This window comes from Oratosquilla oratoria, chromosome 27 (genome assembly GCF_046742065.1).
Source record: "Oratosquilla oratoria isolate Oo_2021 chromosome 27, ASM4674206v1, whole genome shotgun sequence".
In the NCBI taxonomy this organism is placed as follows: Eukaryota; Metazoa; Arthropoda; class Malacostraca; order Stomatopoda; family Squillidae; genus Oratosquilla; species Oratosquilla oratoria.
Window position 1 is genome coordinate 3,024,978 of NC_134803.1, and position 17,500 is coordinate 3,042,477.

Consider the following 17,500-nt stretch of genomic DNA (forward strand, 5'->3'; position numbering starts at 1 on the left):
GTCTAAGTCGAAGTTTATGTCTGAGATTATTTTTTTGTCTGTATCTGTGTTTGTGTCTGTGTTTGTGCTTATGTTTGTGTCTATGTCTATCTCTTTGTCTGTGTCTGTGTTTATGTCTGTGCCTATGTCTATGTCTATGTGCCTATGTATGTGTTTAGGTCTCTGTCTCTGTCTCTGTCTATGTCTACGTCTGTGTTTAGGTATCTGTCTCTGTCTATGCCTATGTCTACGTCTATGTCTATGTCTGTGTCTTTATTTGTGTTTGTGTCTATGTCAATGTCTATGTCTATCTCTATATCTGTGTCTGTATTTGAGTTTGTGTCTATGTCTATGTTTACGTCCACGTCTACGTCTACGTCTACGTCTGTGTCTGAGCCTGTTTCTGTGTCTATGTCTATATCTATGTCTATTTCTGTGTCCATGTATACGTCTAAGCCTATGTCTATGTCTATGTCTGTGCCTGTATTTGTGTTTGTGTCTGTGTCTATGTCTATATATAGGTGCCTGTATTTGTGTTTGTGTCTGTATATGTGTCTATGTCTATATATAGGTGTCTGTATTTGTGTTTGTGTCTGTGTCTGTCTCTATGTCTATGTCTATGTCTATGTCTATGTCTATGTCTATGTCTATGTCTATGTCTATGTCTATGTCTATGTCTATGTCTATGTTTATGTTTATGTTTATGTTTATGTTTATGTTTACGTCTACGTCTACGTCTACGTCTACGTCTACGTCTACGTCTATGTCTGTGTCTGTCTCTGTGTCTGTGTCTGTCTCTGTGTCTTTGTCTATGTCTATGTCTATGTCTATGCCTGTTTAATTCTATATTTATGTCTATATGTCTGTATATGCGTCTTTTTCTACGTCTGTGTTTGTATCTATGTCTGTGTCTAAGTCTTTGTTTATGTCTTTGTATATGTCTATATCTATGTCTATATATCTATATTAATGACTATGCCTATGTCTACGTCTATGACTATGTTTATGTCTATGTATACCTATGCCTATGTGTATATCTACGTCTATAACAATGTCTTTGTCTGTCTATTTCCATGTCTTTTTCTATGTCCCTATGCCTATTTTTATGAATATGTCTATGTCTATGCCAATGTCAGTGTCAATGTCAATGTCATTGTTACTGACTATTATTGCAAGAAATGTCTGTAGATTGATTATAATTGATTCATTCTCTACTAGTGTGCACACACGCACGCAATATATACACGACGTTAGATCTGGTGGTATCAGCAAGTTTCAACGGACCACCCATTGTCTGACCCGACCCTTTGTCAGTTTGGCTTGACTTCAGATTCAACCGTCAAAATCACCTGCATTCCGACCGGAGAGTCGGTCATACAATGCTACTTTACGACAATTTACTCATTACGTCAATAGAATGTTTGTTGCTGTATATATGTATTTTCTTCCTGAATATATGTATCAATATTGTATACTGGGTGTTCACACTCAGTTCTATATTGTACATAAATCTATGTAATTTTAACCGTGTTGGCAACCGACACTCATTCTCTTCGTCGCGCCGTAAGTGAGAAGAGTCAGACGAGGCTTGATTACGCTACTGTCAAGACTTACCAAATGAAGAGAAGAACTCAAGCGCTGCCTTTATCCGAACGCCTCCAAACTAATGTAGAAAAACACAAGAAAATATCCTGGTGGCTCTTCGACGAGATTCGACGTTCGACGCTACATCTTCCTTGGAATTCAACACTACACTCCCACGAGCCACTCAAGTGGATTCCACGTGATGAGAAGATATATCAGAGATCTACACTAGGTCGAACATAGCCACTTCTTAACTCTACGCTGAGCTGCGTCAAGCATCATACATGCGAGGCAAGGCTCTTCGCTACATCGTCCAGCATTCCACGACGAGGAAATCCATCTTCGCTGCAATGCTCCTAAGAGAGACCCAAAAAGACATCTACAGGAGTGCATATAGCACCATCACTCCCAGTCATTCTCATTCTACACGGATTCACATCGTAATTCTACACTGGACATCTTCGAGCATCATTCCTGCACGGCAAGTCTCCTTCAGCTCATCGCACGAGCCGACGAGACTCAAACCTCGCCAGCAGCAACCAACGCGCGAGTCTACAAAGATTCGTCTCCACTCCTGAGAGCAGCAAGGCTCGTGCGACATCAAAAGAAGTATTCTTCTAACAGTCAAGCCAATTAGCTTTTGTTATTTATCTGTTTATTTATTTATTTATTTATTTATTTATTTATTTATTTATCTATTTATTTATTTATTTATTTGTTTTGCTTTTAAATGATTCCATATAGTACGCATGCAAGTTTCTCCTTTTCTTGTAATCAGTGTCCTATAATTCTATCTCTCACCCTTTCTAGCCAAATAAGATTGTATATTCATGCCCAATTTATTTTATGGCATTGATTCTTCACACCGACTCCTACATTCGGGTTAACTATTCTTCAAAGATTCTCCCAAGAGCCAAATTCTACATCATCTCTGGTAAGTAGATACACTTTCAGTTCTAAGTATCACATAGGAGGCACTTGATCCTTTTCTTTATTTCTTTTTGTATAAAGTTGTCCGAACCTCTTCCTGACACGACATACTGACCTTGTATACGCAGGCGCTACGCTCTGAATTGCAAAACACCAGACATGTCCCCCTTTTGCTAACAGCTTTTCGGATAATTCACCTGTCACACAAAACACCATGACAACACAGAATCTTATCACCGTTGTCAATGAAGAAACAACATTACCAAGACTTAACGTGAAGAACATTCCTGTATACAATTTCCTCTCCGAGGTTGAATCAGAAATGATATGTAGAAACATTATAGACGACAAAGGTAAAATATCAATTCTAACATCCAGAATAGACAAAAATTAAATATTAACTGGTAATATAATTCAGTCTGATCTTTTTGAGGAAACAAAGTCTTATCAAGATTTCGTAGAGCACTTTAGGAAGTCCTTTGCATCATTTGAACCACTTGGATAACATTCTCCCTTATACACATTGGCTATGACATACAATCATGGTCCACACCACACCAAAGAGAAAGCTTTGAAAATTACTTCAACCTTTAAAGCCAATTGAGAGAGAGCCTAAAAAATTCTGACTGGGTCTCAGACGACAAAGTTTGATTGGAACACGTAGTTTCACTCATGGCGTATTTTCGACCACTATCCCAATTACACCCAGACACACTCCCGAAAGCTAGTACTATTCCGTTCACATCAGGTATCACACTAGGCGAATTCTTGAGGAAATTTTCTGACACTGACAAAGCTATCACCCAGATCCAGAGCCAGTCAGTACCCATTGAACTCACCCATACAATAGCCCAAGTCACACGGTCCACATCGCACAACACGAGGTCAAGACATGTATCTAGCACTTGAAATCGTTCACACCAACACTCCCCACCAAGAATAAAACTGGTTTGCACGTACTGTCATAAAGCAGGACACCTTGCAAACACGTTATCACAGACCACTTTCACAACCAAACCACCATTGCGATTATCACGGAACATGTTTCCACACGAGTGATCGTTGCCGTGTGCTGTTAGCACGGAGGCAACACAGACCAAACTCCCCAGATAACTCTCCCGCAAGACATTCACGTAACACATCTCCTTTATTACTAATGAACACCAAGATTCAGTGCACATCAAAGCCAGTCACTCCATACCTGGAAGTTCTTTCGTCAACCCTACCTGTTCATACCCTGGATATCCCAGACGTATCTTCCCCTTCCTTAATATTCACTGCCACTTCTAATAACACTAAAATGAAAACTTTTCTCGACACGGGTTACCCCAGTCAACATAATATCAATTCAGAGATTCCATAAATTCTGCACTGCAAGAAAACGTGTCACCATTTTGAAGCCTTCCGACGTCAACCTATGCAATATAGATGGTGTACCACCCCCGATTGTCGTATATTCTCCTTAGACATTAGCTTAAAAAATAAGTGTCCATCCATTCCAGTTACCACCTACGTAGGTGACATTCACTTTCCCACTTTCCTGCTGATATCCTCATGGGATATGATGAAGCAACATAACATAGGCATTTACCCTGCCCAAAATGGTATCATTTATGCAAAACATTTCCTCCATGCATTGCCCTCAGCAACTCCTCATAACGTAAATCACATTCACGTGGCCAAGCAGACACAGGCAGACCGTGACCCTTCGTCAGTTGTTTGTACTACCTCCCTTCAAATTCACTCCGCTTCATCATAGGAGGATACACCAGCTGCTAGTACAAATTGTTCCACCGCCTTCATACAACAGAGTTCTCAGTGCTCAAACACTCCAAACCCTCCCCTGGACTCTACCTCTTCAACATCACTGACAGCTGTAGACATGCATTTCAAACGTAACTGACGTACTACTCCGCCCGTATGTCCAAATCAACTAAACTCAGAACTAAACGCCAATTAAATACAGTTGGAAAATTTCTTGCCCCTCATTGATGAATTCAACATCACATCCACCCCAGTATTAGAAGCGTTATCTATATTCAAACACATTCACACAGTGCTTATCAGCCCAAAGACATTGTTCCCTTGTAAGTATACAAGGATACATCTACGAGTTTTTCAAGCCCCAGACACCGATGTACTCTGTATGCCAGAAACTTGCCATGTCAATGGTATTTCCCTACTTTCAGCCATCAGTTCAACGTCAAAGAAAGGTCACACTTGTGCCAATGACATCAACGCACCCCTCCATCTCAAAATTGGTACACACATTTGCGATTTTGAAGTACATCCATTACACATCAAATTTATGGATGACCAATTACCTACTTCTGAAGTTTGTACCACATCTTCCGATATGACCATGGCGCAGAAACCCATTGATACATTACATTTCAACTATATACACTTCTCTGGTGCACAGACTTAATTGCACTTTGCAGCATGTTCAGACAAACTATTGCCACTTCAGGTGAACGTCACGGAGTTGATAACCTCATTAAGCATCACATGCCCCTTCGTGAGAGCTCAAAATTACGTTACATTCCCTCATACAAAATACCACGCAGTAAATGTATGATTGTAGATAACCTTATCCAAGACGTGATGCCTCAGGACACATTGAATCATCAAACAGTGAATGGAATTTCTTTCTCTTTGTTGTCCCTAAACACGATGATCCCTTCCGTCCTTCCGCGCAGTAGCAGACTTCAGGGAACTAAATGAGCTAACTATCCCAGATAGACACGCCATACCTTTATTGTATGACCTTGGTGAAAACATCGTAATGTTCACGACATTAGACCTTATGTCGGGATATTTCTAGATTCCCTTTGCTCCAGAGTCTAGACCCCTAACAGCCTTAAGTACCTCCACAGGACACTATCAGTTCAAACGACTAACCATGTGTCTCGTTTCAGCTCCTTCAGTGTTCATACGACTTATTCACACAGTTCTTGCAGGTCTCATAGGCCATTCAGTGTTTATGTACCTCGATGATGTGATCATTGCTTTGACACTTACACTCTCTTAACACTGTCTTCTTATGACTAGCAAATGCAGACCTCAAACTGAAGCTTAAGAAGGAATCCTTCCTTCAGAAAGAAATACGCTTCTTAGGGTATGTCCTTAACCCACAAGGAATTTTAACCTCGCAGGACAAGGTCAAGGCAGACATTAATTTGCCACGCCCTACTTCTGTTGATCACGTACTTTCATTCCTTGGTATATCAGGATTTTACAGGCGATACATTCAAAGTTACGCTGGGATAGCAGCACCATTAGATTTGCTATTTAAGAAAGACAGTCCCTCCATTTGGACACCTGACCAAGAAAAAGCCTTTAATGACTTAAAGAGGGCCTTAACCACGGCACCCGTCCTTGCTCTCCCAAACCACACGCTTCCTTACACTACATACACAGATGCTTCTTACACCGGACTTAGCACAATTCTCATGCAACATCACGACACAAAACTTAGTCCAATTGGCATTAATAGCCTCACACTCAACAAACACGAACAAAATTACTCAGTCACAGACATATAAGCATTAGCTTTAATATATGCCCTGAAACACTTCAAAGAGATAATCCTCGGTTACGACATACATATCTACACGGGCCATCAACTTATCTTACGCCTCTTTAAAGGAAAGAATCTACCAGGAAAACTTGCTTCCTGGTTCTTCATCATACAAAAGTTCATGCCCACCTTTTATTTTGTTCATGGTAAAGTGAACTTAGTAGCAGACGCTCTCACTTGCTATATCAGGACCAATACTCGAAATCCCATTTCGGTAACTCTTACGCAAACGTGCATAGCTGCACCGCAAAGATCAGAGACTCTATGGAAACGTGTTATATACTTCCTCGGATCTGCAGACACAACTGATACGGATAATTTCCCTCCCAATCTCGACAATTACACGTTAGCGGATGACATACTCTGTCACAAAACAACATCAACGAACAAACACGAACCCAACCAGTCAGTATTTCAGCTCGTAGTCCCTACGGACCTCATTCCGGGCGTTCTGAAACTCCTAAACGATTCCCCCATTGCCGCACAGCCTGGCAAGGAGAAATGCGTTACACAAGCCAGATTGCACTACTTCTGGTTAACCATGAGGAATGATATGCAATTCCACATAGATGCTGGTCATTCTTGTGCGTCACACAAAGTTCATATCAGTTGGCATGTTCCCATCTTAAATCATTCTATCCTTTGCAAACCATTCGATACGGTAGCTATTGACCTCGTTAAATTGCCACTTACAACCAGCGGAAATCAATACTTCTTTTTCTGTATCGACCATTTTTTTTTCGATTCTGTAATCTTTGCTCCTTACCAGACAAGACAGCACAATACGTGGCAAAGACCCTTATTGGCAAACTCATGACCCTTCACTACACCCAAAACTCTGATTTTTGAAAACGGGACTGAGTTCAACAATGAAATTCTTTCAAATATGTGTAAATACTTTCAAATCACAAAATGTAATACTACTACTTGCCACCCTAGTTCAAATGGCTTAGTTGAACGCTAGAACCAAAAGATTGTCAATGTCCTTTGACACCTTCCCTCTGATCTTCCACCTTCTTGGGATGAACATGTTCTCATGATTCAAGCTTGCACTAACAGTGCCATAAACAGGTAAATATCGAAATTCTCTCATTTTGTTCTCTAGCTCGGACAAAATACTCCCATTTGACCTCTTTTCAGAACTACCTCCCATTTATAACTGCAATGATTATGTTAAGGCCAAAGTAGCAAATTACAATAGTCTTTTCAATAGAATTCGTAATTCTCTTAATCTGGCTAAGGGCGATATGGCCCGTCTACATAACAAATCAGCTAGATCTTATACTTTTGAACTTGAAGACATTGTTTACACCCTCAATCATACCCCCACCTCAAAGCTCTCACCTAAATTCACTGGACCTTTCCTTATCATTGGACACGAGTCAAATAATAAAGTCGAAGCACTCAGGTTGCACGATCTTACAGAGACCGTATTGCACAAAGATCATATCAAAAGAGTTCTCCGTGACCTCGACATAGAGGACGTTCCATCATCAGTTGGTACTACCCCTACCATAATGGACCTTTACCAACCCTCTCAACTTCTCCCCCTACTCCTCTCCCCCGTTACAACCTTCGCAGTCGAGCCTCCCCTTCATGAAATTGCATCTTGCCTAGGCCAACGGAAATGATATCTACTCCCACATGTTCTTAAGATTATGTAAATTTCGTTTTAAATAGTAGTCTTTTCCTGTAATGAAAGTGCTCAAAATTCATGTACATTTATCTTATATGTCAAATGATTATATTTCTATCTTCTTTGAACATTAACCTTGCTATGGTCAGTCATTGGCAGTAGTACCGAGCATCTTTTGCAAGAAATGCCTGTAGATTGAGTGTCATTGATTCATTCTATACTAGCATACATTAGCTACACGATGTTAGATCTGGTGGTATCAGCAAGCTTCAACGGACCACCCATTGTCTGACCCAACCCGCGGTCAGTTTGGCTTGACTTCAGATTCAACCATCAAAGTCACCTGCATCCCGACAGGGGAGTCGGCCATACAATGTTACTTTACGACAAATTATTCATCAGGTCAACAGGATAATGTTTCTTTTTGTATATATGTATTTTCTTCCTGTGTATATGTATCTAAAATTTATACTGATTGCTCACATTCAGTTCTATATTGTACATAAAAATCATCAGGTCAATAGGATAATGTTTCTTTATGTATATATGTATTTTCTTCCTGTGTATATGTATCTAAAATTTATACTGATTGTTCACACTCAGTTCTATATTGTACATAAAATTAGTCATAAGGAAAATATATTTATGTAATTATAAGCGTGTTGGCAACCGATACTTATTCTCTTCTTTGCGCCCTAATTGGGCGTCTATGTTTATGTCTATGTACATATCTATGCCTATGGCTACGTGTTTGTGTATGTCTACATCTATGTTTATATCTATGTCTATGCACATGCCTGTCTATGACTATGCCTACGTGTATGTGTAAGTCTACGTCTATGTCTATACCTAAGTCTATGTCTATTTCTGTCTATGTGTATGTGTACAAATATGTGTATGTCTACGTCTATAACTATGTCTATGTCTATATTCATGTCTAAGTCTATATCTGTGTCTATATATCAATGTCAATGCCTATGTGTCAGTGTTTATGGCTGTGCCTACATCCCGGTCTTGGTCATTGTATATCTCTCCTCCCTATCTCTCTCCCCGTTTCTTTCTCTCCCTCCCTTCCTGCCTCCCTCTCCTTCTTTACCCTCTCATCCATTCTCTCGCCCTTCCTCCCTCCCTTCCTCTCTGTCTCACTCTCAGTCGTACGAGCGCAAAGTTCTTCCATCTTTTCGGTTGCCACATCCCTTTATAACACCCCCCCCCCACACACACACACACTCAGAAAGGGACCTGGGAGTGATTATCTCAAGTGACTTGACACCTGATAAATATGTTAATAAATCATTTGGAGAGACTTTTAAATTATTAAGATCAATTAAAGTGACCTTCGACTACATGGATGAAGGAATGGCAAAGAAGATAGGGGGTGCACTGATAAGACCTAAATTAGAGTATGCTGCAACACTATGGACACCTAGCACAAAAAAATATAAGAAAATTGGAAAGAATTCAAAGAGCAGCGACAAAAATGGCACCTACACTCTCAAATTTGACATACGAACAAAAATTGGATAAATTACATCTATCAACACTGGAACAGAGAAGAGAAAGAGGTGATTTGTTGACCATTTACAGAATTATGAGAGGGATGTAAATTCTTGTTAGAGACGACTTATTAAAATGGGACAGAAGAGAAACAAGAGAACACAAGAAGCTAAAGAAGGACAGCAACAAAAGAGATTTGAAAAAGAATAGCTTCCCACATAGAGTGATTGATGTCTGGAACAAACTAAACGGAGAAACAGTGGGTGCCAAAACTATACAAGATTGTAAGAATAAACTGGATGCGGAGAGATACGAAAACGGGTCATTGCGAGCTTAGCTCGCGTCCCGTAAAATACAACTAGGTAAATAAATACACACACACACACACACACACACACACACACACACACACACACACACACACACACACACACACACACACACACACACACACACACACACACACACACACACACACACACACACACACACACACACTCATTCTTCACTTCCTCGATTTATTTTTTCGCCTCATTCTCATACCCATACTATCTCTTCCTGCCACTCCTTGCCCTTCCATACTACTTTTTCCCCTTTCTTACCCCTCCTTACCCTTCCACTTCCCCCTTTTCTCTTTGTATTCCTTATTATCCCTCCTTACCCTAATCCCTCCTCAACCCTCCGTGAATACTCTTAGCTTTTCCTATCCTCTCCTTGACCTTCCTATTCCTATCTACCCTTCCGTAATCTCTCGTTGTCCTTCCTGCGTCTCCCTAATCTTATCCTTACCCCAGTGACTAAAAAGAATCTCTCTCTTAACCTTGTTCCACAGGAAGACGCTCTGCCAAGCTCTCGAAGCACCACGAGTACGGTCCAGATGGACTAAGCGGACGCCGCACCAACGCGATTCACGCTGAGTGGACGGAGCAGCGGAGGATTAGAGATGAAGATGCGATGGGAGGGGAGGGAGAAGGAGGTGTAGGAGGAACTGGAAGAACCGGAGGAGGAAAGGAAGGAAGAAGCGGAGGAGGAAGAAACAACGACGCGAGATCTAATGATTCTAGAGGAACAGGAAGGAAGGAAGGAGCAGGATATAGAGGAGGAGGACGAAGAGGAGGAGGACGAAGAGGAGGAAGACCGGGAAACAAAATGAAGTATTTGTGAGTAACCACAGGTCTTTGATTACTTTCTTTACACATTTCTGCTCTCGAAGAAAATTTCATAGAAAGAATAAAGCTTCTGACGGCTCATTTCTTCTTCTTTTTCTTCCTCCTGCCCTTCTTCCTCTTTTCTTGCTCATTTCGTCTCCTTACTTATTTTCATCCTTCAATTGCTCCTTAAAATTTTCCAAATCCTTTTTGTTCTGCTCTTCCCTTTCCACGTCTTACTCATCCTCGCCTTCCTCTCCCTTCCTTTCTTCTCCCTCTTTTTCCTATCTCTTTTGATTTTTTTCTGTCCCTCCTGTTTATCTCACTTTTCCCATCCTCCCTGCTATTCTCCATTCTCTTCCTATTCCTCCTGCATTTCTCCCTCCTCTCCCTGTCCCTCCTGCATGTCTCCCTCCTTTTCCTGTTCCTCCTGCATTTCTCTCTCCTCTTCCTATTCCCACTGATATTCTTCCTCCTCTTTCTATTATTCCTGCTCTTCTTCCTCTTTTTCTATTCCTCCTTTTCTTCTTCCTCATCTTCCTATTCCTCCTCTTCTTACTACTACTGCTCCTCCTCCTCCTCCTCCTCCTCCTCCTCCTCCTCTTCCTCCTATGACTTTTGCTCTCCTTCGTCCTTTTCCTATTCCTCATGCTCTTCTTCCTCTTCTTACTTCTTCTTCTTATCATTCCTGCTCTGTCTATTCCTCTTCCTCTTCTTATTCCTCCTGCTCTTTCTATCCTTCTTCTACTTATTTTTCCTACCCTTCTTCCTATTACTCCTGTTATTCCTCTTCCTCCTGCTCTTCTTTTTTCTATCCTTCTTAATCTTTTTCTGTCGCTCCTGTTCTTCCTTTTCTTTTTCGTGGTCTTCCTCATTTTCTTCCTCCCTTACACATTTTCTGCCTCAGCATGATGATGATGATGCACCATCCCGAAGAAGCACAACTGATGGATTTGGTCTTGAAGTTGGGCGTCCGTCTCATCACCTCCGAACCGGAAGATATGCAAGAGTTCGACTTCCTTCCGATGTCTGTTCTGGAGGCGCTGAAGAAGGCTGTCGAGCAGTGCAAGGGCGTCCAAGTGGACCCCGAGATCGTAGTTCCATGTCAGATCGACATGAAGGAGGAGCTCGAGTAAGTGGGACCTTTGTTGCAGCTGTTGGTCTTATGGAGATTAGGAGTTCTCAGTTTAATGAAGCGGCCTTGCTGTGGATGTGCTGTGTCTTGCGACACTGCTTCTGACCCAGGGCAGTGGACAAGGTGCAGGGATGACCCGTCATCCAGGAGGTGCTAAGATAAGAGGGAGGGTGGAGGGGGTGTGGAGTGTATTTAGGGATGGAATGGGTGGGAATGATTTTATGCCTTTTCCTTTTTGGCTACCTCCCTTGTAAGGGGGAAAAAGCCTTGGTACATGTATGTGTATGTATGTAGGAGTTCTCAGTCACTGAACGGGTTTTTGTTACCCTCAGTTTTGTCGTTTACTTTCTGTTCTATGTGCAGAACATTTTGACACTGTTCTCACACGGCAACTTTTTAATCTGTAATTACTCAGCGCTGTGTGTCGCAAAAGCGACTAAATGTGTCAGAAGAAAAAGAAAGAGACATTCTCTCTCCCTTTCTCTCCCTCCATCCCTCCCTCCCTCTCTCTCCCTCCCTTCCTCCCTCGCCCTCTTTCACTTTCATTCCATCTCCCTTTCCCTCCCTCCCTCCCTCCCTCCCTCTCTCTTGCTTCCACTGCCTCTCTCAATCCCTCTTGCTTCCTCTCCCTCCCTCTCCCTTCCTCTCCCTCTCTCTCCCTCCATCTCCCTCCATCTCTCTCCCTCTCCCTCCCTCTCCCTCCTTTCTTTTCCTTACCTCCCTCTCCTTTCCCCTACTTCCCTCTCTTTCCCTCTCTCTCTCTCCCTCTTCCCCTCTCTTCTTTTTCCTCCCCAACTCTCTCCCTCTCCCTCTCCCTCTCCCTCCCTCCCTCCCTCTAACTCACTCTTACTCAGTTCCCCTCCCACTTCCTCTCTTTCCTTCACTATCCCTCCACCTCCCTCCTTCTCCCCCTACCTCTCTCCTTCCATCTCTCTTTATCTCTCTCCCTTTTTTTCCCTCTCCCTCCCTCTCCCTCCCTCTCCTTTCCTCTCCCTTCCTACCCCTTCCTCACCCTCCATCTCCCTCTATTTCTCTCCTTCCACTTCTTTTTCTCTCCCTCTCTCTCCCTCCCTCTCCCCCTATCTTTCTCCTTCCATTTCTCTTTCTCTCCCTCTATCTCCCTCCCTCACCCTCCATTTTCCTTCCTCTTCCTCCTCCCCCCTTTCCCTCCCTCTCCCTCTCTCTCTCTCCCTCTATCTTTCTTCTTATCCCTCACTCTCCCTCACTCTACCTCTCTCTACCTCCCTCTCCCTCCCTCTCCCTCTCTCTCCCTCCTTCTCCACCCTTCTCCTTCTCTCTCTCTCTCTCTCTCTCTCCCTCTTCCCTCTTCTCTCTCATTCCATTCCTTTTTATTTCCTTTCCTACCCTATCCCTCCTACTCCCTCTCTCTTCCTCCCTTTCCCTTTGTCTCTCTCCCACCATCTTTCTTTTTATCCCTCCCTCTCCCTCTCTCTCCCTCTCCCTCCCTCTCCCTCTCTCCCTCCCTCTCCCACCCTCTCCCACCCTCTCCCTCCCTCTCCCTCTCTCTCCCTCCATCTCCCTTCCTCTCCCTCCCCCTCCTTCCTCCCTCCCTCTCTCTCACTTTCTTCTCCCTCCATCACTTTCCCTCTCTCCCTCTCCTTCTCTCTCTTTCCCGCTGTCTCTTTCACTTTCTCCTTTTCCCTCTCTCCTTCCCCCTACTTTTTTCACCTCCTCTCATTCTCCCTCTCCCGTCCTCTCTTTCCTTCCCTCCCAACCTCTCCCTCGTTCCCTAGCTCTCCCTCCCTACCTTCCTCTCTCTCCTAATCCTCTCCCTTCCTCCCTCTCTTTCCTTCTCTCTCCCTCACTCTCTTTCCCTTCATCCCTATTCCTCCCTCCTTCTCCCTCTTTTCTTCTCTTTTCCTCTTTCTCCCTCCCTCTTTTTTCCATCCTCCTTCTCCCTCCCCCTTCTCCCTCCTTCTCTTTGCCTTTCCCCTCTCTCTCCTTTTCTACCTCTCCCTCCCTCACTATCCCTCCTTCCCTCCCTCTCTCTCCCTTCCATCCTTTACCTTCCTCTCCTTATCTCCCTCCAGTTATCTCCCTTTCCTTCTCTCCCTCTCTTTCCTTCCCCCTTCTCCCTTCTCCCTTCTCCCACCTCATTCTACCCTTCATCCTCGAGCCTCTTTCCCTCCCTGTAAGAGAATCCTGGCAAGGAAGGGTATATAAAGAATAATTACTAATTATATCTCTTTAGTTACAATATGATTAAGTGTTTAACTGAAAAATCATATCTCATACTTTTGCTTGAATCTAATTCGTGGAATAGTTCACTAAGGTCATTTTAGATTTAACTATGAATTCCCTCCCACGGTCCTTGGAATTAGATTATTTGAAGCACTCGGTAAATGAAACCATGTCATTAATGTGACGTCCAATTGGTGTGCCGTCTCGACCTCAACTGCCCGGTGATTGCCTTCTGTTGCTCTTTGCGCGGGTCACACCATTTCGCAATGTTCGTCTTTGCCAGGTGCGGCTACTTCCCTCTCCTTCTCCCTCCACCCCAACCTCTCAAAAGAACCTGGGCAAAAACACGTTTTGACTCTGGTATTCTCCATATGAAAAATATTGAGGCTCCTGCATATATTTGATTACTTAGTAGGTCTACACCTGGTCTTGATCACCAGGCCTGTTAACGGCACAGCAAACAGCAAGTGGTCCGTTAGGTTTTGGAAGTCACTTTAAAGCTGTAAAATTTTAATAAGATTGCCTGGAGTCAACCAGAACAAAATTTCTAATTTGAAAGGTGACTCGAACGGAAACATGGGCTATTTCATTTCGTAACGTATCATTACAAAGAAATATTTTCGAAGAAATGTACTACACACAAAAGAGAAACAGGGGTTTTTATGAAAACTTGAGTCCATTCCAGTATGCCCTGTCCCAGTGTGGTCTCCCCCATTACGGTCCAGCTTGTCCAGATGAATTGTAATCATAACCAAATGGTCGACGAACTTTGGAATCTGAGTGTACAATTAGGATAAAAAGTTGCTCCTGCACATCCGTGTTTTAAAACAGAAAATACTGAAACAGCGCAAGCAAATAACATTCTTGGTTACACACGTAAATAAATTACTTATTTCCTTTCAATCCCGACAAAATCTCCCGAAAAAACAGTGTTTGAGAACATATTTTCCTAATCATACAATTGGGATGATATGTTCTTTGAAAACTTGATAGGATGTAAGGAACAAAAAAGGGTTGTAATTCTGATAAGATTGAAATGGCGCCCATTATTTACAGTATAGGTGACATAAGCAAACAAGAGGCTAAATTTTCATTGATCCATGGCCAATTACAATACGACACTTTTACCAGGCGCCAAGATTGCACACCAGAAAGTCCTTGTCACGAGGGGTTAGGGGCACCACCTCCGCCCTCTTGTATTTTTTCCCGCATAGAATTTGGGCAGAATCATGTTTTGACCCGACCACCCTCCTTATTAGGGGTGGGGTTGGGGGTGAGACCGTCGTTATACGTATATGTATTGTATGTATCATGTGACCTATGTCCTTGCTGTGTCCATAGCATGGTGATCAAGATGCTCCGGTTTCCGGCCAAGAACCTGGACCAGAATTCCTTAGAGTTCCTCGTGGACCACTTTCGGACTAACGTGACTGAAAGGGTCCTGGCCTGCACCACGAAAGACGCCCAGGAAGCGTTCGTCTACATGGTCCAGAACTACCTGGATGTGGTCAAGAAAGTGATTCCCGAAGTTCTCTCGGTGGTGAACGAGGTGAGTTCGTAGTAACAATTGTCCCTCTGAATTTGTTACTAGAAACCCATAACCCCACGTTAGTTGGCAACCGTCCTTGGCTCTTCCCGTGGGTCTCTCAGGCAAGAAATTTTGAACTGCTGGCTGCTTTGTATTAATTTTGAGACTATGCGTCACCGGCTGGAGTGGAGTAGTGCAGTGGTCGCCGTTTTGTCAGCTTTTGAAAGAAATATCGTCGAAGTTGGTAGAAATCTTGGGCCCCCTTAGAGCTGCATCTTCAGATGAAGATGAGGGTGTTGATGGGTCTTGAAGACGGGCGGAAGGGAGGTGACGGATATCTCTGATGTCCATCACGCTCTTTTTGAAAGAAAGATCGAAGTTGGTAGAAATCTTGAGCACCCTTAGGGTTGCATCTTCAGATGAAGATGAGGGTGTTGATGGGTCTTGAAGACGGGCGGAAGGGAGGTGACGGATATCTCTGATGTCCATCACGCTCTTTTTGAAAGAAAGATCGAAGTTGGTAGAAATCTTGAGCACCCTTAGGGTTGCATCTTCAGATGAAGATGAGGGTGTTGATGGGTCTTGAAGGCGGGCGGAAGGGAGGTGCCGGATATCTCTGATGTCCATCACGTAGGACCACCACTTGCTGCGGGTGGTCCTGCCCATCGTTGCTCTCGCAATAGACAATTAAACGTGCAGACAGTTCTCTTTATTGGAGAGTTCTACATTCGGAAATCTCCAATGTTCGGAACGGAAAGATTCAAAATCTAGAAAATTCTCCATGTCATAATATTTTCTAAATATTCGGGACATAATTTTGAAATGCATTATTCTGAGTATCAGAAACTTCAGAATTTTAGAGATTCCTAATAAAGAGAACTATTTGTACTTCGGGTAATTATCACGACCGAGTCCCATGGTATAGTGCGTCATTTTAGAAGTGTCAGATTTGTAGGTGCTGCTGAGCAAGATGCTTTCAATTAGGATAAATAATTTGTTTTCTTGAGATATCAAGTGAACTAAAAGTGTGTTTACCCCTTTGCAACTACTAAGCAACCTGGTTCTAGATCCTACAAATTCTGCAACTTGACTTTTAACCTCACCCTACAACCTCACCCTGCAACCTCACCTTGTGACCACACCCTGCAACCTCACCCTGCAACCTCACCTTGCAACTTCAGCCTACAACTTCATCCAGCAGGTTCACCCTACAATCCGTTGCCGCAACCCTAGATACATTTCCAACATACCCACAACTAAAACAGCTAAAACTTCAACTTTTCCATATACTCTCTAGAACACCCTCATCCCTATAATACAACTTCTACAACACCTTCAACATTGAACTGAATTCATCCACAGTACCTCCAGTACTACAAAAAGAATTTCTAAACCTCTAAAATTAGTCCTAAAAATTTGCTGCACCTTCATTCTTATGCAACTCCTACAACACTTTTAACCTGGTCATATAATCTTTACATCTCAGAACCCGGCATATAGCCTCTGTAATACCTGAAGCCCGGCCATATATCTTCTACAACCCTTATGTTGTTGCAGATCATACGAATAACTATGACGATGCCGGAGGAGGTGTGGTTGATGGGCACGGCCAAGCCTGGAGCCGAACCCAGAGAAGAGGACGTTTGTCTCAAGTACGAGTCCCGGGCTTTCTGCGGCCTTGGGTGTCTGCTCATCGGCACATGCGTAAAGTGTGGCACGGCATGCAAGGGCACCCACATCACTTGAACATGCGCGCACACACGCACACAAGTATGCAGATACGCACACAGACACACGCGTACACACGTTTATACTCAATCACACATTCAATTTTACACATTCACAAATACTAGCTCACATTCATTCACACACACATTTGCACGCACACCTACGTCCACACCCCACACACGCACACGCATACGCACGATCGTTCATACGCACAATCACACGTGCACAACCGATTATACATGCACACGCATGCATATATTCGTACGCACCCACGCGCGCACACACACACACACACACACACACACACACACACACACACACACACACACACACACACACACACACACACACACACACACACACACACACACACACACACACACACACACACACACACACACACACACACACACACACGGACACACACACGGACACACACACGGACACACACACGCACACGCACACGGACACACACACGCACACGCACACACACACACACACACACACACACACACACACACACACACACACACACACACACACACACACACAC

The 17,500-nt window shown here is 43.3% G+C and overlaps 1 protein-coding gene across 1 annotated transcript in view; it reads left to right on the top strand.

The window, feature by feature from the left end:
• The window catches only part of LOC143040120 (uncharacterized), a 72,054-nt gene that overhangs the window by 29,223 nt on the left and 25,331 nt on the right, over positions 1–17,500 (top strand). Inside the window, exons 12-15 of the mRNA XM_076210814.1 lie at positions 10,039–10,366; positions 11,262–11,486; positions 15,033–15,240; positions 16,777–16,871. Coding sequence (XP_076066929.1) covers positions 10,039–10,366; positions 11,262–11,486; positions 15,033–15,240; positions 16,777–16,871 — 856 coding nt within the window. The remainder of the gene's footprint in view (positions 1–10,038; positions 10,367–11,261; positions 11,487–15,032; positions 15,241–16,776; positions 16,872–17,500) is intronic.